Source organism: Amblyraja radiata, chromosome X (assembly GCF_010909765.2).
Source record: "Amblyraja radiata isolate CabotCenter1 chromosome X, sAmbRad1.1.pri, whole genome shotgun sequence".
In the NCBI taxonomy this organism is placed as follows: Eukaryota; Metazoa; Chordata; class Chondrichthyes; order Rajiformes; family Rajidae; genus Amblyraja; species Amblyraja radiata.
In genome coordinates, this window is record NC_045999.1 from 10,023,111 (window position 1) to 10,048,946 (window position 25,836).

At 47.6% G+C, this 25,836-nt stretch overlaps 1 protein-coding gene and 1 long non-coding RNA gene across 2 annotated transcripts in view; both read right to left on the reverse strand.

Moving 5' to 3' along the window:
* Window positions 1-19,019: 19,019 nt before the first annotated feature.
* LOC116968356 lies at window positions 19,020-22,354 on the reverse strand. The gene is made up of 2 exons (XR_004410456.1): window positions 21,812-22,354; window positions 19,020-20,152 (listed from the first exon to the last, which is right to left on the reverse strand). It is a non-coding gene; the product is annotated as an uncharacterized LOC116968356 (long non-coding RNA).
* Window positions 22,355-22,438: 84 nt separating this feature from the next.
* The window catches only part of ptpn9 (protein tyrosine phosphatase non-receptor type 9), a 101,608-nt gene continuing 98,210 nt past the window's right edge, over window positions 22,439-25,836 (reverse strand). The window contains exon 13 of the mRNA XM_033014762.1: window positions 22,439-23,954. Coding sequence (XP_032870653.1) covers window positions 23,764-23,954 — 191 coding nt within the window. The 3' untranslated portion in view covers window positions 22,439-23,763. The remainder of the gene's footprint in view (window positions 23,955-25,836) is intronic.

Sequence of the window (25,836 nt, forward strand, 5' to 3'; positions counted from 1 at the left end):
TTCCGTTAGCCCCAAGAGCTATATCCAACTCTCTCTTGAAAACATCCAGTGAATTGGCCTCCACTGCTTTCTGTGGCAGAGAATTCCCTAACCCTTATGCTTAAACTGTGACCCCTGGTTCTGGATTCCCCCAACATCGGGAACATTTTTCCTGCATCTAGCCTGTCCAATCCTTTAAGAATTTTATATATTTCTAGAAGATACCCTCTCATCCTTCAATTTTTATATTGTAACTGACTGGGGTCCCAGCACCAAGCCTTGCGGCACCCCACTAGTCACTGCCTGCCATTCTGAAAAGAACCCATTAATTCCTACTCATTGCTTCCTGTCTGCCAACCAGTTCTCTATCCATGTTAATACCCTACCCCCAATACCATGTGCTCTAATTTTGCACACTAATCTCTTATGTGGGACCTTGTCAAAGGCTTTTTGAAAATCCAGATACACCACATCCCTTATCCATTCTACTTGTTACATCCTCAAAAAATTTCAGAAGATTAATCAAGCAATTCCAGAAGATTTTCCTCCCACACTCCAAAGACGTACAGGTTTGTAGGTTAATTGGCTTCTGTAAAAATGATAAATTATCACTATTGTGGGGGATAGTGTTAATGTACGGGGTGATCGCTGGTCAGCGCAGACTCGGTGGGCAGAAGGGCCTGTTTCCATGCTGTATCTCGAAAGTCTGAAGTAATGTCTAACAGCCCACAGAAATGAACAGCAAATGATTGTAGATACAAAGTGCTGGAGTAACTCAGCGGGACAGGCAGCATCTCTGGAGAGAAGGAATGGGTGACATTTTGGGTCGAGGAGTCGGGGGGGAAAGAGGGAGACAGAGATATGAAAGGGTAAGGTGTGAAAACAGATCAAAGGGGATGATGATCAAGGGAATGTAGAATGGGGAATTATAAAATGATTGTAAGGGATTATACTGATCAATGGGCAAAGATTGGCTTTGTAACTTCTTGGCTGTGGCTGTGGATTGGTAATTTCACACTATCAATGCAGTTTGTGAAAGCTCGGTGAACTAACTTGCATGTGGACTAACTCACATTCTGCCGGCTCTCTTTATCCACATGTGTCGGCTTTGTTGAGAAGCTTGGCTCCTGCCACCTCTGCTTATAAATCCTGTCAGCTGGGAAGTGAACACTGCTTGGCTGTCAACGGTCTGGTTCAGAGCCATGGCATAATCACCACACTGCCCGCTTCAGGCAGCTCAGCTGTCTCCCACAACTAGTGCTGCAACTTCCTCTAATACATCGAACACCATAGATGTCGGGTTACATCACAGCTTGGTTTGGGAACAGCTCTGCCCAAGGCCACTGACAACTGCAGAGAGTTGTAGATATAGCCCAGTCCATCACACAGATTTTTAGAGATACAGCGAGGAAGCAGGCCCTTCGGCCCACAGAGTCCACACCGACTACTGTTCAGCAATCACCCGGTACACCAGCACTATCCTACAAATTAGAGACAACTTATAATTTCACCAAAGCCAATTAACCTACAAACCTGTACGTCTTTGGAGTGCGGGAGGAAACCGGAGCGTCCGGAGAAAAGCCACATGGTCACGGGGAGAACGTACAAACTCTGTACAGACAGCACCCGTAGCCAGGATCGAACCCAGGTCTCTGCCGCTGCAAGACAGCAACTCTACCGCTGCGCCACCGTGCCACCTAAATAGTTGAAAATTATTTTTTTTGAAAATACTTTTTGAAAATGCTTTTCTGATTACACCAATAAAAATAGTTGAAAAGGCACAAGCATAAACTAGAATTAGAATATAAACATATTTTAAAATGATGGATGGAATTAGACAAATGTCAAGACTGACTAGAGACAAACTCTAATAAAAGTTATCACCTGAAATACTTTATTTTAACAATGAGAAACTTATTTTGTATTTTATCCAGGCAAGTCATACCATACACAAGTACATCAGGTAGTACAAAACAGAAGATAACCATTAATGCAGAATATAGTGTTACAGCTAAAGAGGAAGTGCAGATAACAAAAAGTGCAAGAGCCTCAATGAGGTAGATTGGAAGAACGGAAAATTCATTCCAAGCCAATTAACCTACAAACCTGTACGCATTTGTAGTGTGGGAGGAAACCGGAGCGCCCGGAGAAAAGCCACACGGTCACGGGGAGAACGTACAAACTCCGTACACAAAACACCCCTAGTCAGGATCGAACCCAGGACTCTGGCGCTGTGAGGCAGCAGGAGCTCTACCGCTACGCCCCTTCCTACCACTGACTCCATCTACACTTTACGCTGCCTCGGAAAAGCGGCCAACATAATCAAAGACTTGTCCCACAAAACGGTCCTTCCTTCTTTGCTCTGCTCCCGTCCAGCAGAAGGCACAGAAGCTTGAAAGCGCTCACCACTAGACCCAGGGGGCAGCTTCTTCCCCTCTGTTATCAGGCTGCTGAACTATCCCTCCAGAAATTATGGTACTGTTCGATTCACCTCTACCCCATTGCGGACATTGAAATAGGCAACGTTTCGTCCCGAAACCCTTCGGGTTTCGACCCGAAACGTTGCCTATTTCCTTCGCTCCATAGATGCTGCTGCACCCGCTGAGTTTCTCCAGCATTTTTGTCTACCTTCGGTTTTCCAGCATCTGCAGTTCCTTCTTGAACGGAGAAGCTCAATGGGCGGTCAAGCATTTGTGAAGGCAGAGAGATAGTCAAATATTTGGGTCGAGACTCTGCATCAGAGTGCAGAGGAGAAGTATCAAGAGACAGGGGGTGGCGGAGGGAGATGGATCTGCCTCCTCCACCCTTCATCCTCCCAGACCTGCCGCGGGGTCTTGAGACCAAACATCAACTATCCCTCTGCCTCCACAGATGCCACCTGACCCTCTGAGTTCTGAAGAAGGGCCTCGACCCAAAACGTCACCCATTCCTTCTCTCCAGAGATGCTGCCTGTCCCGCTGAGTTATGGCCCTGTCCCACGGTATGAGTTCATTCCAAGAGTTTGCCCCGATTCGAACTCGAAGATTTACGGTAATGGCCACTCGTCGGTACTCGGGGCTCTCGTGGACATTTTGGCAACATGTTGAAAAATCTTCACGAGTCTTCCCGAGCTTACCTGCCGTTAGCGAGTATTCCCGAGTACCTGCCGTTAGCGTTACGAGCTGCTAAGAGACGTCCCTGAGCTCCGACGTACCCGCTACATTCAGTCTCCGTGCTTACCACGAGTTTGATTTTTTTACTCAAGTGAGCTCTTGGAATGAACTCGTACCGTGGGACAGGGCCATCACTCCAGCATTTTGTGTTTGTTTTTGCTCCAGGTTCCTGCATCTGCGGTCTCTCGTGTCTCCTAAGCTTACAATAGACTGGTTTTTCCTACTGGGTTTGTAGAGATTTGTTCCGTGCACAATATTGACGCCAACTTAAACAAAGGAGATTTAAACTCATAAATACGTACAAAGGTGAAATCAGTCAAGACATAGAAACATAGAAAATAAGTGCAGGAGTAGGCCATTCGGCCCTTTTCGAGCTTGCAGAATACAGAAGCCATTCAATATGATCATGGCTGATCATCCAACTCAGTATCCTGTACCTGCCTTCTCTCCATACCCCCTGATACGTTTAGCCACAAGGGCCACATCTAACTCCCTCTTAAATATAGCCAATGAACTGGCCTCAACTACCTTCTGTGGCAGAGAGTTCCAGAGATTCACCACTCTCTGTGTAAAAAAAGACAAAAGTATACATATAGTACAGAACAGCATAGAAACAAGTCCTCTGGCCCATCATGCGAATATAAATGTATCCAATCATCACCCAGCTCCATCAATGTTCAGGCCCATCTGCTCACTTGGTTGGGGTGTAGGTGCAGGGTTACAGAGGTAAAACCTCTATTGAGGACAGGGGTTTCAGCAATGGAGTGGGGCGTCAGTGGGGGATGGGGAAGAGTCAGTCCGAAGAGGGGTCCTAACCCGAAGCGTCGCCTGTCCGTTCCCTCCACAGATGCTGCCCGACCCCACTGAGTTCCTCCAGCACTTTGGGGACACAGCCCTTGCAGGTTCAGTGGAGGTCAGCACCTACGGTGAAATCTGCAGGACATTCTTTAAGCAATGAGGTAGAAGCTGCCTCGAGTCATGAAGTGACACTGGTCAAGGGAAAGCAATAGTTTGCATCACATGCTGTAACAGAGTGAAGGAATCTTTGCTCACATTGGGAAAGAAGCTTCAGGAAGTGTCTTTTATTCCTACTGGGCAGACCTTATAACACCTATCTATATTGGTCGTAATGCAATGGTGAGCGATTCTCATATCTTAATATCAAATGAAGATGGGTCTCGACCTGAAACGTCACCTGTTCCTTTTCTCCAGAGATGCCGTCTGTCCCGCTGAGTTACTCCAGCATTTTGTGTCGATCTTCGATTAAATATCAAACTTTGAAAACAAAGTACGACAACAGCTCTATTGTCACAGGGAGCAAAAGCATAATCTTAACTTTGAAAACAGTTTAGTTTAGTTTAGAGAGACAGAAACTCAACGAGTAAACAGGCCCTTCGGCCCACTGAGTCTGTGCCCACCAGTGATCACCCCAAACACTAGCACTATCCCACACATTAGGGACAATTTACAGAGGCCAATTAACCTACAAACCTGTACGTCTTTGGAGTGTGGGAGGAAACTGGAGCTCCTGGAGAAAACCTGCGTGGCCTGGGGAGCATGTATAAACTCTGTACAGAGAGCTCCCGTAGCCAGGATCGAACCCAGATCTCTGGCACCGTGAGACAGCAACTCTACCACTGCGCCACCGTGCCACCCAAATAGTTGAAAATTATTTTTTGAAAATACTTTTCGAAAATGTTTTTCTGATTAAAAATAGTTGAAAAGGCACAAACATAAACTGTTCTAAAAGTAGAATATAAACATATTTTAAAATGATGGACAGAAATAGATAAATGTCAAGACTGACTAGAGACAAACTCTAATAAAAGTTATCACCTGAAATACTTTATTTTAACAATGAGAAACATATTTTGTATGTTATCCAGGCAAGTCATACCATACACAAGTACATCAGGTAGTACGAAACAGAAGATAACCATTAATGCAGAATATAGTGTTACAGCTAAAGAGGAAGTGCAGATAACAAAAAGTGCAACAGCCTCAATGAGGTAGATTGGAAGAACGGAAAATTCATTCCAAGCATATACCGACACATATATTATACCGAGTACATTATAAGAGCTTCACTCACAATATCCCGTTAATATGAGTGTGAAGGGCAATTGCCAGAGGTTTAAAGTCTTGGTCAAATTTGATGAGGATCCTGCAGAGCAGGTGGCCACAGATCAGGGTCCCGGGTACTGAGCTGGTGTTTAGTTTAGTTTAGACACACAGCATGGAAACAGGCCCTTCGGCCCGCTGACCAGTGATCCACACACACCAACACTATCCCACACACACTTTACAATTATACCAAGCCAATTAACCTGCAAACCTGTACGTCTTTGGAGTGTGGGAGGAAACTGGAGCTCCTGGAGAAAACGCAGTTCACGGGGACAACGTACAAACTCCGTACAGACAGCACCCGTAGTCGGGATCGAACCCGGGTCTCGGGCGCTGAAAGGCAGCGACTCTAACCGCTGCGCCACCGTGCGGCCCACAGAGTGTGAAGAGTCTTTGCTTCAAGTCCACGGTTTGTCCTCGATCACTAACTGGTCAGTCAATGCTGCTGCTAAATCTGTTTCAAACCTAGCACAGCCCTTCACCGAATTGGAATTCTCCCAATAAATTATCTAAAGAAAACACATGGGGAACGGCAAGATGGGGATTTGATACCTTAGTCCACACACACTCGCAGCTGTTGGTGAAGGACTGATGTCCCAGGCCCACAACACAGACTTGTATTGAAGGGTTGAGATCCGTTTTTTCAGCTCCTGTCTTAGCTCAGCAGCTGGTTGCAGACAACAAGCCCCAGTTTCATTCATTTCTGTTTGCAAACGTTATGAAATAAAATTATATGAAGCATATGTGGTGGGTGCCTGGCAATTGCTGCCATGGGCTGTGGTGGAGGTGGAGGCAGATACAATAGTGGCATTGAATAGTCTTTTAGAAAGGCACTTGGATGTGCAGGGAACACAAGGGCATGGATCACTTACAGCCAACGGAGATTAGTTCAACTTGGCATCATGCCAGGCACAGACATTGTGGGCTGAAGGGCCTGTTCCTGTGCTGTTCTGTTCTATGTTCAGTTTGACTTAGTTTAGAGATACAGCATGGAGCCAGCCAAAGGTAGACACAAAATGCTGGAGTAACTCAGCAGGTGAGGCAGCAGCTCCGGAGAAAAGGAATGGGCGACGTTTCGGGTCGAGACCCTTCTTCAGACTGATGTTTAGTTTAGAGATATAGTGCGGAAAGAGGCCCTTCGGCCCACCGGGTCCGTGCCGACCAGCGATCCCCCCATATTAACACTATCCTACACCCACTAGGGACAATTTACATTCATACCCAGCCAATTAACCTACAAACCTGTACGTCTTTGGAGTGTGGGAGGAAACCAAAGATCTCGGAGAAAACCCAGGGGGGACCTACAAACTCTGTACAGACAGCACCCGTAGTCGGCCGAAGCCTCCGAAGTCTTGTGTGTGTGTGTGTGTGTGTGTGTGTGTGTGTGTGTGTGTGTGTGTGTGTGTGGGTGCGTGTGTGTGTGTGTGTGTGCGTGCGTGCGTGCGTGCGCGCGCGTGTGTGTGTGTGTGCGGTGTGTGTGTGTGTGTGTGTGTGTGTGTGTGTGTGTGTGTGTGTGTGTGTGTGTGCGTGTGTGTGTGTGTGTGTGTGCGTCGCGCGCGTGCGTGGTGTGTTGTGTGGTGTGTGTTGTGTGTGCGTGTGTGGTGTGTGTGGGGATGTGAGGGGTGAGGGTGTGTGAGTGTGTGAGGGAGGGTGTTGTGTTGTGTGTGTGTGTGTGCGGGTGTGTGTGTGTGTGTGGGTGTGTGTGTGTGTGCGGGCGTGTGTGTGTGTGTGTGTGCGGGCGTGTGTGTGTGTGTGTGCGGGTGTGTGTGTGTGTGTGTGGGTGTGTGTATGTGTGCGGGTGTGTGTGCGGGTGTGTGTGTGTGCGGGTGTGTGTGTGTGTGTGTGTGCGTGTGTGCGTGTGTGTGCGTGCGCGCGGGTGTGTGTGTGTGTGTGTGTGCGTGCATGCGGCCCGCCTAGAAGTTGTGTCCCCCCCATGTTTTGACAGCGATTTCCGCCGTAACTGTTACTCCAGCATTTTGTGTCTATTATAGAGGAGAGTGGTCTGGAGTGAAGGCGAGGTGGTGCCAGGCTGTGGGAAGACCTTTTTACTGACCTGTTTGCAAAGAAGGAATTTAATTGTCCCCCGTATATGTGACAATAATATACTCATTGCACTAGTGAACTCACCCTTCCCTCAGTGAATGTTGCTGACATGAGGCCCTTGCTAGGGGATGAGGTCAGACAGATTAACAGTCAACGTTGTAGCTGTGAGTTTAGTTTGGTTAATTGTCACGTGCATCGAGGTACAGTGAAAAGCTTTTAGTTGCGGGCTAACCCCAGTCAGCGGAAAGACTGTACATGATTACTATCGTGCCGTCCACAGATACAGGATAAAGGGAACAATGTTTAGTGCAAGATAAAGCCCGATTAAAGATAGTCCGAGGGTCTCCAGTGAGGTAGATTGGAGAAACTCAGCGGGTGAGGCAGCATCTATGGAGCGAAGGAAATAGGCAACGTTTCGGATCGAAACGTTGCCTATTTCCTTCGCTCCATAGATGCTGCCTCACCCGCTGAGTTTCTCCAGCATTTTTGTCTACCTTCGATTTTCCAGCATTTGCAGTTCCTTCTTAAACAGGTAGATAATGTTCACCTTTCCAGCATCTGCAGTTTTTACATTTTCACAGGCAATAATGAATCAGAATATTGTAAAATAAATTAAAAGTTCCTGTCGTGGTTTGAAGTGTGGGAATTCTTCCACACTGGAGTCACCAGTTTATAAGTGGGTTTAACGGACCTTGAGTCTGCTATTTATAGTCCACTGGGTACATTCATAGGTAAACACGACAGCGTTCTAAACTCAAACTACTCACGCACTATGTTCCCAGGAGCCAGTGGGCACATAATCAAAAACAAACTCATACCATTTGCCCTGAAGAGAGACACAAAAAGCTGGAGTAACTCAGCGAGTCAGGCAGCATCTCCGGAGAAAAGGAATGGGTGATGTTTCGGGTCGAGACCCTTCTTCAGACCCGAAATGTCACCTATTCCTTTCCTCCTTTCCTGCAGATCTCAATGTAGTTACAAGGAACTGCAGATGCCGGTTTACCAAGGAAAGACACAAAATGCTGGTGTAACAGTGGGACTTGAATCTGATCTATCTTGTGGACTGAGGGACAGATCTGGGCAACATTCATCCAGAGTCTGGTGGATCCAGCCCTCAAACAAGGGATAGGATATCACGTCAGTGGGGCAAGGGTGTCGTATTTATATATTATTTATTCTGAATAATGTTTATATTTGGAAGAAAAAAAATCTTTGCTTCACCCAATTACAAATTTGTTTTGGATAGCATTCGGGAACTCCACTAGAGAGAAATGTGTTTGCATTCGAGAATGGTTTCCAATCCCTGTTACCCAACAATGCAAGTCTGTGGAAGGGTCTCGACCCGAAACGTCACCCATTCCTTGTCTCCAGAGATGTTGCCTGTCCCGCTGAGTTACTCCAGCATCTTGTGTCTATCTTCAGTTGAAACCAGCACCTGCAGTTCCTTCCTATTCACAATTTATCCTCGTGATTAACCAATTCTTGGGAAATTTTGCATTATTAAAGCTGCAACTCTTCGGGAGGGAAGATAATAGGCTGGAAAGCTCCCAATGGGATGGATAACATTAGTTAGGAAGGTCTTCTTCTTGGGCCCCCTTTAGTCATGGCTGGCCATGGGTGTCTCCAGGGTGCTATTCCCCTATATGGAGGACGCCTGTGTGTGACTTTGTTTAACGTGGGGAGACTGGTGCACAGACAGCCACCCCACGGCCCTTGACAGATCTGGGTCAGGATCCAGTGGCATGGAGTCCGAGACAACTGGAGACCATTTTCTGCTGCAGCCTTCATCCGCCTTCCCAGCCGTTGTGACGCTCCACTAAGGTCAGCCATCGTCCTCCGCTAGTTCGACCGTTGAGGTCTTGGTTGGATTGCTCTTTGTCAGAGACCTTCCCCTCGACCCTACCGCCATGGGTGGCCCTACCAGGAGCACAGCTCCAGACGGCATCGCTCTCAGGATCTCAGGACCACACAAGCTTCTCCACCACGACAAGGTGACAATCCACGCCTCAGAATTAAAGGACGTTCCTTTAGGAAGGAGATGCGGAGAATTTCTTTAGTCAGAGGGGGGAATCTGTGGAATTCATTGCCACAGAAGGCTGTGGAGGCCAAGTCAGTGGATATTTTTTAAGGCAGAGATTAATAGATTTTTGATTTGTCTGGGTGTCAGGTTATGGGGAGAAGGCAGGACAATGGGGTTAAGATGGAGAAATAGATCAGCCATGATTGAATGGCGGAATAGACTCGATGGGCCGAATGGGCTAAATCTGCTCCAATCACATGACCTTATGAATGCATGAATGCGCCCAAGCTAAACCAATCTGGTCACTTTGTTACTTTAGTCTCAGCTAAAGCTGTAACATGAGGGGTTTGGAACTCTGCTCATGTGGTAATGACTTTTCTTCCTTTGAAGTGTAGAGCATTGATTAACAAACTGTCTGTCCTCATCCCCAGCAAGGGCCTCATGTCAGCAACATTCACTGAGGGAGAGGTGAGTTCAGTTGTGCAATGAGTATATTATTGTCACATATATGGGGGACAATGAAATTCCTTCTTTGCAAACAGTTCAGTGAAAAAACTCTTCCCACAGCCTGGCACGACCTCGCCTTCACTCCAGACCACTCTCCTCTTTAATAGACACAAAATGCTGGAGTAACAGTTACGGCGGAAATCGCTGTCAAAACATGGGGGGGACACAATTTCTTGGCGGCTGCGCGCACGCACACACACACACGCGCACGAGACGTCAGAGGCTTCGGCCGTGGGCCCTGTGGACGGTGACATCGGGAACTGGCTTGGTTGGTGACCGACTCCGAACTCCAGCAACAGCAGCTTCGTCCACCCCGAGTCGTGGGGCTTGAATTGGCACGTTCACGAGGCCTTTCATCGCCCGGCGCGGCTTGAAACTGGCCGCTGGATCTTCCATCCCCCGGCGGGGGCTTTAACATCGATCACATCGACGCGGCAATTTGTCCGCGGGGCGTTGGAAGATCCCGCGAACGGGCCGATTCAAACTCCGCTCTTTGATCTTTGCTCCACCAGGACGTCTCCCTCCTCCAATCATCGCTCTGAATCATCATGTCCCCCGTCCCCCCCACCCGCTGACCGACGTCTCTCGCGGTTGTGGTGGGCCGAAGGGCCTGTTTCTGCACTGCATGATCTATGATTTAAATCATAAAATAGTTTGCTTCCTTTATCCACTTACTGAGGTCGTTTTGTTTCCTGCCTTGCTAAATTTTACATGGATTGGACAGGTTTGGAGGGATATGGACCAAGTGCAGGCAGGTGGGGCTGGTATAGCTGGGACATGTTGGCCAGTGTGGGCCGAAGGAGCCTGTCTCACTTTATGACTCTATTACGTAATATATCTGATCAATAGTGGTCGAGAACAAAGATTGCAGCACAAATGTTAGAGTGGGTATGGAATAATTCAGCGGGACAGGCAGCATCTCTGGAGGAAAAGGAATGGGTGACATTTCGGGTCCAGACCCTTCTTCAGACTGAGAGTCAGGGAAGAGGGAGACACAGAGATATGGAAAGGTAAGGTGTGAAACGATATATCGAAAGTGACGAAGATCTAAGGGAATGTAGAATTAGATAATTGTTAGCTCGGGGAAGGGAAGGCATATAATGATTAAATGTAATCGGACAATCAGACTGGTTGGAGAAGTAGGATGGGGAGGGATGGAGAGAGAGGGAAAGCAGTGTTACTTGAAGTTAGAGAAGTCAATATTCATACCGCTGGGTTCTTGCATGTCCCATATCTTCTCCAAAGTAGCTGAGGACCAGGATTCTGGGCAAGGTGAGAGTGGCAGAGATTTGGAAGATGTACCTGTGGGAGGGTGAGTAACTGATGGGAGGGGCACTGGGGAATTGGAATAGAGTGTGATGCCAGTGTGGGCCTTCAGGTGGAAGAGGGCGGGTTGAACACACACACTGTTGGCAGAGTCCGTGAGGTTCCCAGAGTGGAGAGGATGTGGATTTGAAACTCGTGGGCAGCTCGGTTGTTCCTGAAGAAGCCATCAAGGTTGGAACCAATGGCGAGGTTTTTGAGGACCGCCTTTGCCCTTTAGATAGAGTCACAGAGTGATACAGTGTGGAAACAGGCCCTTCGGCCCAACTTACCCACACCAGCCAACTTGTCCCATCTACACTCATCCCACCTGCCTGCGTTTGGCCCATATCCCTCCAAACCTGTTTTATCCATTCACCTGTCTAACTGTTTCTTAAATGTTGGGATAGTCACAGCCTCAACTACTCCCTCTGGCAGCTTGTTCCATGCACCCACCACCCATTGTGAGAAAAAGTTACCCCTCAGATTCCTCTTAAATCTTTTCCCCTTCTCTTTAAACCTATAGATATTAAACTGTAGATATTCCCCTTACTCCCAAAGAAGGGTCTCGACCCAAATCATCACCTATTCCTTCTCTCCAGAGATGCTGTCTGACCAGCTGAGTTACCCCAGCATTTTGTGCCTATCTGTATGTTAATTGGCTTGGTATAAATGTGAATTGTCCCTAGTGTGTGTAGTATATTGTAGGATAGACACATCTTGTGTCTATCTTAAGTTTGTCCAACAGATTGTTTTTGCTCCAGGTTCCTGCATCTGCGGTCTCTTGTGTCTCCTAAGCTTATAATAAACTGGTTTTGCTCCAGGGTTTGTAAAGATTTGCACTCTGCACTATATTGACACCAACATAAAGGAGATTTAACCTCATAAATACTTCTAATGGTGAAATCAGTCAAGACAAAAGTATGGAAACAATTCTACATGTTCCTTGAACTCCATTCCCTTTGTCCAATTTTCACACCTTACACTTCCTTATCTATGTATCTCCCTCTCCCCTGACATCAGTCTAAAGAAGGGTCTTGATCTGAAACATCACCTGTTCCTTTTCTCTAGAGATGTTGTCTGTCCCGCGGAGTTACTCCAGCATTGTGTGTCTTGTTCTGTTTAGTTTTGTCCCCTTACTCCAATGACTGCATCAGGTTCATGAATGGGGAAGAGGAATGGACAAAGATGATTGAAAAACAAAATTGCTGCTGCTATCATCAACGTGAATTTACATAGCATCAACTGAAGGGAATGAACTGAATTAATTTTCAGTTAAACAGCTTTTACTTTGGGTCGGAGTTGGCCGGCTGTAACACAATGTCACTACACTAAACCATCCTACTGCAACCAGAGAGCAGTCCTGAACTATTATTCACCTCATTGGGGACTCTCGGACTATTTTTGATCAGACTTTACTGGATTTACCTTTTGGTCTAAACATTATCCCCTTATCATGCATCTGTACACTGTGGATGGCTCGATTGTAATCATGTATTGTCTTTCTGCTGACTGGTTAGCACGCAACAAAAGCTTTTCACTGTACCTCAGTACACGTGACAATAAACTAAACTGAGCCCAGCGATCCCCGCTCATTAACACTACCCTACACACACTATGGACTATTTTACAAATATACCAAGCCAATTAGCCTACAACCCTGTACGTGTTTGGAGTGTGGAAGGAAACAGAAGATCTCGGTGAAAACCCACGCGGTCACGGGGAGAACGTACAAACTCCGTATTGACAGCACCCATAGAAACACAGAAAATAGATGGAGGAGGCCATTTGGCCCTTCGAGCCAGCACCACCATTCATTGTGATTATGGCTGATCATCCACAATCAGTAACTCATGCCTGCCTTCTCCCCATATCCCTTGATTCCGCTAGCCTCTGGAGCTCTGTCTAACTCTCTTTTAAATTCATCCAGTGAATTGGCCTCTACTGCCTTCTGTGGCAGAAAATTCCACAAATTTACAACTCTCTGGCTGAAAAGGTTTTTTTCTCAGATATCTGAGCTTTAAATGGCCTCCCCTTTATTCTTAGACTGTGGCCCCTGGTTCTGGACTCCCCCAAAATTGGAAACATTTTTCCAGTATCTAGCTTGTCCAGTCCTTTTATAATTTTATATGTTTCTTTACGATCCCCTCTTATCCTTCTAAATTCCAGTGAATACAAGCCCAGTCTTTCCAATCTTTCCTCATATGACAGTCTCGCCATCCCGGGGATTAACCTCGTAAACCTACGCTGCACTGCCTCAATAACAAGGATGTCCTTCCTCAAATTAGTCAGGATCGAACCCAGGTCTCGGGCGCTGTAAGTGGTGTAAAGCAGCAACTCTACCACTGCCGACAGAATTAAATACAGAAACAAGGATTGACCTTGTTTGAAACAAGATGATCACCTCAGGAGATCTTCAAGGCATTCTGCAGCACAATGTATTTTTCAAGTGTGTTCACAACTGATGTGGGAAATACACTGTAACATGTTCCAGTTGCCAAACTGTGAGTCATAAATCATTCCAGTTGTAGTGAAATAAAATGGTTTATTGACTTAAAAAAATAATAAATAGTACATTACTTGAGCACTGGAAAAGAACAGGAATTAACAATATATGTAATGTAATAACAATCTTCACAAAGCATAATTTTGTCAGTTGAGTTACAATAAATATTTTTAAAGCACTTTAACCTATTGTGTGGCAGCTTGTGACTGGGAATGTGTTTGTATCTCAGTCGTTTAGTGCTGTGACATAACGTGTCTGATGCTGTTTGAACTCTGCGCTGATCTGAGCAGACGATGGTCCCAGTGATGTGATGTGAGGTGGTGTCGTGACTGGAGCGGGGGGGGAGGGGTTGAGGTGAACACTGAGACACTTCAGAGACGGGGGTTCCCCACATCACGGGTTGGCACTGATGGCAGCTCTGTGGAAACAGTGTTGTGTGTGGTCTGTGAGTGGGTCAGAACCGTGTACACTCTAGTGGGCCCCACTCCATCATCACCGACCACGCCAGTGGTACCGTGCAGGGCACAGTGAGGTGTAACATTACAGCAGAGTCACCAAGAGAACCACTGCCGCCTGTACCTGGGCAATCACAACACGACCAACATGCTAAAGCCACTCGTGGAGTACTCAGCGTGCAGTTCACGGGGCCCGGACATGAAGCGCACAATCTATTGTCGCTGAAACAACCTGGAAACAGACTTACCGCAGTGGCTGCGTCCACTACTAAAGCACTAAAGGACCTGTCCCACTTCCACCACCTAATTCACGACCTCTGCCGAGTTTGCCCTTGATTCATACTCGCAGCTTGGTCGGCACGAGATCGTAGCAGGCCATGATGCTAGTCGTAGGTATTCGTAGCATCAAGTAGGTCGGGGCGTTTTTCTAGCCTGATGAAAAATGTCAACGAGTAAAAAAGGTTGTGAATTAGGTCGTGAAAGTGGGACAGGCCCTTAACACTCGCCTTTGGACCGTGTCAAGACCCGATGGTTTGCAAGATTCATTCCCAAGAGGATGGCGGCCCCTTTAATAAGTCACAATATTTACCTTCAGACCAACAATGAGCTCTAGGGGTGATCTTGAGTAAACAGTATCAGGGCCATTACTGGAGCCCCTACACTGAATAAGTTATCACCCCCAACTCAGTTAGGCCCAGGGAACAATACAACTCACACACACCCCGGATAAGACACAAAAAGCTGGAGTTACTCAGCGGGTCAGGCAGCATCTCTGGAGAAAAGGAACAGGTGATGTTTCGGGCTGAGACTCTTCTTCAGACTGAGAGTCAGGGGAGAGGGAAACAAGAGATAGGGAATGTAGGGAAATATAGAACAAATGAATGAAAGATATGCAAGAAAGTAATGATGATAAAGGAGACAGGCCATTGTTTAGCTGTGGGCTGGGTGAAAATGAGTTACAGACAACGAGACTCAACAAGACGACTTTGAAACTCGTACCACGGGTGGGGGAAGGATGGGGAGAGAGAGGGGATGCAAGGATTAGAGCGGTTCATAGCGCTGGGTTGCAAGCTGCCCGATACACATTCACACTGGGGCGTAGAGGTGCATGTACTGGATCAGAGCAGGGTCACCCTGACGGATCCGAAGGGAACCCCTTCCCTTCACATGGTAATGGAATCAGTGGTCAGCCGTACAGCACGGAAACAGGCCATTCGGCCCACGTGTCCATTCGGCCCACCTGACACCAATGCAAACCACAACCAACATCCTCAGTGTTAGTTGAAACTAAAGGACTTGAAGTGCTTTGTGGCAGTTTTCTGTCTGGCATTAGCTGGCATTAGTCTGTGGAATTCTCTTCCTCAGAGGGCAGTGGAGGCAGGTTCTCTGGATACTTTCAAGAGAGAGCTAGATAGAGCTCTTAAAAATAGCGGAGTCAGGAGATATGGGGAGAAGGCAGGAACGGGGTACTAATTGGGGATGATCAGCCATGATCACACTGAATAGCGGTGCTGGCTCGAAGAGCTAAATGGCCTACTCCTGCACCTATTGTCTATGTCTATTGAAACACCCATACAGTTTATGACACACTAGGAGGGTGGGTCTTGAAATGTATTATTGCATCCAAGCGGAAAGTATTCTTGTGGGAGAAGAGAGGAAGGTGGTGGAGGAAGTGGAGGCGAGGCTAACGGAGCAAGAATGTTTTGTTTAGTTTAGTTTGGAGTTACAGCGCAGAAACAGGCCCATCGGCCCACCGAGTCTGCCCCGCACGTCAACACTACCAGACACACACGGGGACAATTTACTATTTACCAAGCCAATTAACCTACAAACCTGTACGTCTTTGGTCAGTGTGTGTGGCCCAGGGAGCTGTCAGTTCACAGACCCCGGTACCACACTGTCAACGGCTCCAATATACATCAGTCTCCCTCTTGCCAACCCAAATGTGGATGGCAAAAATGCTGGAGAAACTCAGCGGGTAAGGCAGCATCTATGGAGCGAAGGAAAAAGGCGACGTTTCGGGTCGAGACCCTTCGGTCTCAGGAAAAAGGTGACGTTTCGGGTCGAGACCCTTCGGTCTCAGGAAAAAGGTGACGTTTCGGGTCGAGACCCTTTGGTCTCGACCCGAAACGTCGCCTTTTTCTCTCGCTGCCTCACCCGCTGAGTTTCTCCAGCATTTTTGTCTACCTTCGATTTTTCCAGCATCTGCAGTTCCTTCTTAAACACCCCAAACATGGAGATGATTTTGCCGTTGCACCATCTGTTAACACAGAACTCAGCAGCAAATGTAAAGAGCTTTGAAAGGCAAGTCCAAGAAAAATCTTTTGCACTATACAGCTCCTGTGATGGTCACCCCCCCTGAGCTTTCTTTGTGCTGACTGAGGGAAGCGCTAAGTTCTTAATTGCTTGTCTAGCCATCTCCTCCTGGGTTAAGGGCAGGGTCACTGGGAATTGGGAGGCTGGATTCGGTTCAAAGCCACCAAACACACAAGCCCAACCCCAGCACAGAATCTGGTGCAACTCCAGTAATTGGATCGAGCTGGGGCATTAATGAGCAAATAGCCCAACAACAACACAATCCAAGAGAGACACAAAATGCTGGAGTAACTCAGCGGGACAGGCAGCATCTCCTCCGCTCGGTTCGCAATAACCAACCTGATCTCCCGGTGGCTCAGCACTTCAACTCCCCCTCCCATTCCGAATCCGACCTTTCTCTCCTCGGCATCCTCCATGGCCAGAGTGAGGACCACCGTAAATTGGAGGAGCAGCACCTCATATTCCGCTTGGGCAGCAGTATGAACATTAATTTCAGGTAGTCCCTGCTTTCTTCTCCCCTTCTCAGCTCTCCCTCAGCCCACTGGCTCCTCCTCTACCTTTTTTCTCCCCCCCACCCTCACATCAGTCTGAAGAAGGGTTTCAGCCCGAAACGTTGCCTATTTCCTTCGCTCCATAGATGCTGCCTCACCCGCTAGGTTTCTCCAGCATTTTTGTCTACCTTCGATTTTTCAGCATCTGCAGTTCCTTCTTAAACATCTCTGAACAGTAGGAATGGGTGGCGTTTCAGGTCGAGAACCTTCTTCTGAAGGATGCTGCCTGTCCCGCTGAGTTACTCCAGCATTTTGTGTCTGTCCGTTGTAAACTAGCATCTGCAGTTCCTTCCTGCATAATAACACAATCACAGCATTTTTCAAAAATGGTCAATTGGGAAAACGGAACGCAGTTTCTGCAACTGAATGGGACGGAGATTTCATCAACACAACCATACTCTCTCTTTTATATGAATAAATTAGCTGAAAGTTTTTCTTGATGGGTTTCACAAATGTTAGGTGGAGCAGTGGGAAGAGGCTGTGATTAAACTCACACTCTTTCAGGTGGAGTACAGTGGCTCAAAAGGTGTAACAAATCGTGAAAATGGTCTCAGAGGACAAGACACAAAAAGCCGGAGTAACTCAGCGGGACAGGCAGCATGTCTGGAGAGAAGGAAGGGGTGACGTTTCGGATCAAGACCATTCTTCAGACTGCGAGTGAGGGGAGAGGGAGTCTAGAGATATGGAAGGGTAAGGTGTGAAAACGATAGATCAAAGCAGAGGAGAATGAAGGAAATGCAGAATGGTTCATTGTTAGCTGAGGGGAAGGTTGACAAGGTGGCACATAATCCGTAACATTTAATCGGAGAACTCGGTAGGGTGGGGTAGGGGTGGGGTGAGAGGCACAGCAAGGGTTACTTGAAGTTAGAGAAATCAATATTCATACTGGTCTCGGTGTCCGACCAACCTCTGATGAAACGGCAATGATAGGCTCTCTGAACTAAAATCTTTCTCACTCACTCATGAGAGGAATAGATCGGGTAGATGCACAGTGTCTCTTATCCAGAGTAGGGGAAGGAGTGGAGAGAAGGAATGGGCGACGTTTCGGGTCGAGGACTCAACCCGAATCCTCACCCATTCCTTCTCTCCAGAGATGCTGCCTGTCCCGCTGAGTTACTCCAGCATTTTGAGTCCATCTTCTGCTGTTTAACCTGCTCCCATTTAATCCCGTGGTGAGCAACAAATTTCAATTTTTTTTTAAGTGACTTCAAAGAGGGAGATATTTGGGGACATTTCTTCGATTACAGATTTGAGGTGAGACTGAATTCTCACTGTTTCACTCTACTTCGCTCACCTGGGTGTGAATGTGTAGTTTGGGGCAAAGATCCTATAGCGGAGCAAGATAGATCACTCTTTCTAAATGCAATGGGCTGACGTGTAGTACGCAACGGAGCGGAACGTGGGCCTTTTTTTCATCCATTTCCGTAACCCGACCCGACTCGCAGTGTAATCAACGTTGCGGGGGGACAGTTAATAAATTAAAATTCTGAAAATGAGAAGATTTTTACCAAATAACTTTTATTTTTACGAGGATGTTTCCGTAACCGGCTTCCGTCACCGCACTAGTATCTTTGCTCCGCTATGGGATCTTTGGTGCGGAGACGGAAGCCGGTTACGGAAATGGGACCGAAAATTACCCATGAATCTGCCCATGACCGTACTACATCTTTTTCGTCGAGTGATCTATCTTGCTCGCTATAGGTTCTTTGGTCTGGTGCTCTCGAGGTAATGTTGACATAACGGTTCCCGTCATTTGTACATAAATGAGCTGCAATGAGGAGTAGAAAGAGCCAGCCCCTACAGCAAACGTGAAACAAATGGAATGAATTGCCACAGACGGCTGCGGAGGCCAAGTCAATGGATATTTTTAAGACGGAGACTGACTAATTCCTGATTCGTAAGGGTGTCAGGGGTTATGGGGAGAAGGCAGGAGAATGGGGTTGAGAGGGAAAGATGGATCAGCCATGAGTGAATGGCAGAGTAGAATTGATGGGCCGAACGGCCTCATTCTGCTCCCAGAACCTATGAAATAAGAAACAGGTACAAATAGGCACAAACAAGTCATCAAGACAACAGCCATTTTAAGGAGTCACAGATCACAGAACGAATGTTTAGGATGTAGACAGCTATTAAGTTGGTGAATACAATAGTCGAGAACACTGGCACTCCAAGAGATTTAGGGAACCATTAAATATCTATAAAAAGAAACAGTCGTTTAATCAACATAATTAAAAAGGCTAATCATTTGTTTTTTGTATTTTTGCCCTTATATATGCCCTGAAGTATTAGAATATAAAATAGGTGTAGGTTTGCCACTTCTATAGTAAGCCCTTGTGGGATTGCACGCTGCACTATTCCAATTACTACATTGTACAAAAGATAAATGGTGTAAGGTTCACCAGAATACTACCAGAGAGCCAGAGAATTGTGAGTACGCACACAAACTTGCTTTGCTCTGAGTTGTAGAGCTGAGAAACATCCCGTCACCCCCACAGAGAGAGCAGTACATGTTAGCTCAGTTAATAATGAGAATGAATATTCCCTCAGGTGGATGGGGGACATCAAACACCGGCAGATGCTGGAAATCTGAGATCAAATCAGGAAACAAACACTAAACTCTGGAGGTACTCAGCGGGTCAGGGAATGGACAGGACAGGCGACGTTTCGAGATCGAGACACGTCCTGATGGGGATCAGGAAAGATGTTTCCAGCTGTTTGTTACAGAGGCAAGGCAGGTGGACAAGGTTAGCACACATGTACTTTGCTGAAATTGCACAGAAGACTCAAGGCTTGCGATGGTCATTTATCATAGGCCAGCAAAGGAATCCCCACTTTTTTTTTGCTTCTTCTTAAGTTCATAAAGTTTAATTATTTAAACAAACATGCGTTTTAAAAAAAAAACAGAAATTGGTTCTGAATTCGAGCCAATGATCCTCAAACCGCATTCAAAATTTTTTATTTTTAAATCTATCGTTAAGTTTAAATAATATTTCAAGTTTCTAACTTGTTTCAAAGGCTGCGGCATCTTTCCTATCCTGGATATTCTCGAGTGCAAAACCTGGTCGACTGGAGATTGGGGCAACAAGTGTAAACCTCAGCCGCAAGTGATTAATAATGGGAAGGTGTGTAGCAAAGAACTGCAGATGCTGGTTTATTCGAAGATAGACACAAAATGCTGGAGTAACTCAGCGGGACAGCTAATAGAAACATATTAAATTCTTAAAGGGACTGGACAGGCTAGATGCAGGAAAAATGTTGGGGGAGTCCAGAATCAGGGGAGGTCTCAGTTTCAAGAATAAGGGGTAGGCCATTTGGGATTAAGATGAGGAAAATCTTTTTCACCCAAAGGATTGTGAATCTGTGGAATTCTCTGCCACAGAAGGCAGTGGGGGCAAATTCACTGGATGTACTCAAGAGAGAGTTGAAGATAGCTCTGAGGGCTAACGGAATCAAGGGATTTGGGGAGAAAGTGGGAACGGGGTACAGATTTAGGATGATCAGCCATGATCATATTGACGGTAGACACAAAATGCTGGAGTAACTCAGCGGGACAGGCAGCATTTCTGGAGAGAAGGAATGGGTGACGTTTCGGGTCGAGATCCTTCTTCAGACTGATGTTGGGGGAGTGTGCGGTGCTGGCTCGAAGAGCCACGTGGTCGACTCCCGCACCTATTTTCTGTTTCTATGATGTGACTACGACTGGGATATATTGTGTGTGTTCAGTCAAGGTGCAGCACTGGCTGGGAACAACAAGACCAGGCTCTTTATAACTAAAGAAGACACAGTGTGCTGGAGTAACTCAGCAGGTCCAGGCAGCATCTCTGGAGAACGCAGACCAGCCAAGTTTCGGGACTATGACTTGGTCTTAGCATCATGTTCAGTACCAACACTGTGGGCCGAAGGGCCTGTTCCTGTGCTGTACTGTTCTATTCTCTGGATCGATTTCCACCAGCTTTCGTCCCCCGTATGACCAGTGCGACCTGAAACGTCACCTGTCAACGCTCTCCGCAGATGCTGCCTGACCCGCTGAGTTACTCCAGCACTTTGTGTCCTCTTTTGTCAACCAGCATCTGCAGTTCCTCGCACCTTCATCTTCTCGGTAAAGTTTGCAAGAAAACGTCAGGATTTCGTTTGCAATTCCTCATTTCCACGTGCTCTTTAAGTACCTTGGTTTACATACCAGGAATGGAAGGAGGGTCTACTGTTCCAGCCACCTGCCTCGCGCACAGCCGTGGGGGGGTCTGTGGTTTCCATAACGAGTCCGGAGGGGAGGGGGGGGTAGGTTACACTCAGTCATGGGCCTGGCCCCAGTAAGCTGAGACCCAGAGGGCCGTGTCAGCCCATCCATGGCCACCTTCCCGTTCAGTTCAACACCAGACAGACTGGGCACCGAGCACGACAACACAGGACAACGCACCGACGTTTAAAGGGGAGCGTTGGCAACAAACATCAAGCGTCACGAGTGTTCAGAAGGGTATTTGGAGATTTGGGTGCTGTGTGGATACTTCATGGCTTGAGAAAAGAACCACACGGGGAATTAGTGCACTGTGTCTCTCTCCAAAGGTCTTTGCGAAGTGGCTCCGGGCGGCCCCTCTCTCAGCGTCGCAGCCTCCCCCAGCTCCAGGAGCACCTTCACTGTCAGTGTTGCCTCTGGGGTTGATCCACCTCATGGTCTGTCCACACATTGGGATGAACGCAGAGCCACACAAGCCCTTGGCCAACGAGAGCAGGAGAGGTGGTCGGGTAATCTGGTCCCACCAGACAGCGGCGCCAACGAAACACGGGCAGGAGTTTGAAGCCACGAGAGACTGCAGTTGCTGGAATATTGAGCAAATAAACAAAATGGCTGGAGCAACTCAGCGTCTGTGGAGGGAAGCGGGCAGATGACGTTTCAGGTCGGGACCCTTCTTCAGATTGATATAAATTTGTATTTGAATACAGGAATTGTTCTGTTAGGTGGCAACGTTGATGACATGAAATTGTGACATTACAAATGTTTAACATTGAAGGGGTTTCAGGAGATGACATTGGTCTTGATGGCGCAAGCAATGTGAGGTTGGGTGGATGGCAACTTGAGCTCACTGTGTGTGGGGGGCCAGGGCTGGACCGCAGGCACCCACTGCCGTGGGACCTCCTCTGCTCTCCCGCTGCCTGGGGAGGTGAGTGGGGCCCCAGCATTCCGACTCTCAGGAACAGGATGGAACATGGATCGTCCCTCATCGTCCCATCCACGCTCCCTCCTGACCCTGAGGAGCGAGGGAGGGAGCGTGAAGGAGGAAAAACTAGAGAGGAGCAACTTAGAGTGGGAGGAGAGAGAGCGGGGGTGGATGGAGAGAGTGCGGTAGGTGAGAGATGGAGAGCAGGAGGAGTGAGTGAGTGTGTGGGAGGAGAGAAAGAGAGCAGAGAGAGAGAGATAGAGAGAGAGAGAGAGAGAGAGAGAGGGAGAGGGAGAGAAGACAGATCAGGGGGAAAAAAATGAGAGGGTGGAAGGAGAGAAAGAATGCGAGGAGAGAGAGAGAATGGGAGGAGGGAAAAGGAGAGTGCGGGGGTGATGGAGAGAGGGCAAGATTAAAGGGCTGCAGGGAAAGAGGGAGAGAATGAGTGTGAGAAAGAGCAGGGAATGATAAGAGGCAAAACAAGAGGTCGAGAGGGAGTGGAAGAGCAAGAACTCAGCAGGTCAGGCAGGGGGTGGGAGATTGCAACCTTCATGTGGTCCGCCCTGTTTCAACCAATGCAATCAACCCGGCGTGCACAATCAAATAAGATCAATTAGTACAAGTTGTCCTACAACTTTAGGCTGTGCACGCCACACGCAAGAAGAAGAAGAAGGTGAGGCAGCATCTGTGAAGGGAATGGACAGATGATGTTTTGGGTCGGAACCTTTACTCACTAGGCCACAAGCCTGGATGAGGGAGAAAAGGTGCAGGGAAGGCCAAGTGGGCGAGTCATTGTGTGTGAGAGAGGTCGGGAACATAAACTGCATCCCCTGAGAGAAAGGTTTAGCTTTGAACGATAGCCGCGGGCCGCTGCAATGTGGAATAAGAGAGGAGAAGGCACAAGGGGTGAACTGGTCCCACACAGGCACGGGTGTGGCCGCCCAGGTCAGTGTCTCCGGCCCGCTGTGTGAGCGACGATGAGGCGGGTACAGAGAGCCCCCCGTACGGCAACGACAGAGCTGACCTCAGCCGGAGGCGGCGAGAGATTCAGCGCGGTGCTTCATTCCGCCCCTCAGGTGGCGCTTGAGGTAAGATTCTTTTTTTTTTGTCGTTTCTTTTTATGTCATAAACAAGTTTCTTTCTCGAAAAGGAAAAAAAAATCAAAAATCAAAAAGTCTGGTCCACAGACGACACTTTTACAGAAGTCACATGCTGACTAAAGATTGTGGATCGGTCTCTGTGAAGAGATCTTCTCCTTCGATGGCCTTCCCGACGGCCTTCGTTTCTTCATGTTTCTGTACCGTAGATTTTATCTCTAAATGCTACATAATTGGAATAAATGAATTGTAACAGATTTTCTTCAGGAAATGTCTATAAGCTCCGTGAAGAAAGCTACTGGTATGATGGTGTTAAACCATGGTAAAATAAGTTTTATCCAAGTAATTAAGGCTAGTACTAAATCTATGATCTGGTACAATCACAAAAAGGTCACTATCTACAGTTGTTCTATCCGCCTATTATTGGGAATCATCTGCTTGGGTGCAGAGTGGTTGTTGAACGACAGAGGAGGGAGGGAGGGGTGGGGGTAGAGGGAGGGACGGAGGGGGTGGGGGGAGGGAGGGAGTGAGTGATGAGAAGAGGCAGCGCTCCTGTTAATGGCTGGCAGACAGCAGGTTCTGCCTCTGGGCATGCTCGATGATGGCGGTGTAACTGAAGTAATACTGGTCGGGGGTCTGGATGCTGAAGGCTCTCTGCGTCCTCATCCTCCGCACTGTCTGGTAGACGTTCAGCGTGCCCACGTCGTCCAGCTGGGAGAGGCAGATGTCCAAGGTGCAGAGGGTGCCTGGAGCGGAGGGAGGGGCAGCGTTAATTCTAAACCAGCATCTGCAGTTCCATAGAGTCACAGAGTGATACAGCGTGGAAACCGGCTCTTTGACCCAACTTGCCCACATGTCCCAGCTACACGAGTCCCACCTGCCAGCATTTGGTCCACATCCCTCCAAGCCTGCCCTATCCACCGATAGTTTTGTTTATTGTCACGTATACAGCAAAAAGCTTTTTTGTCACGTTCTACCCAGTGGAGAAACTATACATGATTACTTGATCAGGGGGGGGGGGGTGACATGGTGGTGCAGCGATAAAGCTGCTGCCTTACAGCGCCAGAGAACTGGGTTCGATCCTGACTACGGGTGCTGTCTGTATGGAGTTTGTACGCTCTCCCTGTGACCTCGTGGGTTTTCTCCAGGTGCTCCGGTTTCCTCCCACACTCCAAATACGTACGGATTTGTAAGCTAATTGGCTTCAGTAAAATTGGAAGTTGTCCTGTGTGTGTGTAGTGCTAGTGTATAGGGTGATCGCTTGTCGGCATGGACTCGGTGGGCCGAAGGGCCTATTTTCGCGCTGTTTCTCGAAAGTAAACTAAACATGTACATTATCAACTTGGACACGGCTTTGGAGACAAAACGCAGAACAGGCCCTTCGGCCCACCGAGTCCGTGCCAACCATAGATCACCATGTACACTAACATACACACACTAGGGATAATTGCACGACTTACCGAAGCCAATAAATCTACAAACATGTGTGTCTTTGGAGTGTGGGAGGAAACCAGAGCACCCGGAGAAAACCCACACGGTCACATTGAGAACGTACAAACTCCGTACAGACAGCATCTGTAGTCAGGATCAAACCCGGGTCTCTGGAGCTGTGAGGCAGCTGCTCTACCGCTGCACCACTGTGCTGTCACAGTGGCTCTTGTACAGTGCTATCCAGTCAGCGGAGAAACTCTACATGATTACAATCAAGCCATCCAGTGTACAGATACATTATAATGGCGAGACAACGAGCAGGCTCGGCGATCGTTTCGCTGAACACCTCCGCACAGTCCGCCTTAACCTACCTGATCTCCTGGTTGCTCAGCACTTTAACTCCCCCTCCCATTCCCAATCTGACTTTTCTGTCCTGGGCCTCCTCCATTGTCAGAGTGAGGCCCAGCGCAAATTGGAGGAACATATTCTGCTTGGGTAGCTTACACCCCAGCGGTATGAACATTGACTTCTCTAACTTCAAATAGCCCTTGCTTTCCCTCTCTCTCCATCCCCTCCCCCTTCCCAGATCTCCCACCAGTCTTACTGTCTCCGCCTGCGTTCTATCTCTGTCCCACCCACTCCCCTGCCATCAGTCTGAAGAAGGGTCTCGACCCAAAACTTCACCCATTCCTTCTCTCCAGAGATGCTGCCTGTCCCGCTGAGTTACTCCAGCATTTTGTGTCTACCTTTGATTTAAACCAGCATCTGCAGTTCTTTCCTACACATAATAATGGGAATATCATTTTGTGCATGTAGAGTTATTAATATATTAAATTCTTATTTACTAACTTTGTTTACAGGCCTGTTACGATGCTGTAAGTAAGAATTCCAATGTTCTGTTGTATGGGAATCTGAAAACGATGGCCTCTAGAAAAAGCTATTTCCCACCAAACATCACAATCAAACACTAATTCAACCTCAAACTACAAACTGTCTCGGTTGCACTAACGTATCTGCTTCACCCACCACCCTTGGCAGCACGTTCCAGGCACCCACCACCCACTGTGTAAAAAACTAGCCCCGCGCACCTCCTTTAAACTTTACCCCTCTAATAATAATAACAATAATAATAACTTTATTTATAGAGCACTTTAAAAACAACCACTGTTGCAACAAAGTGCTGTACATGACTAATCA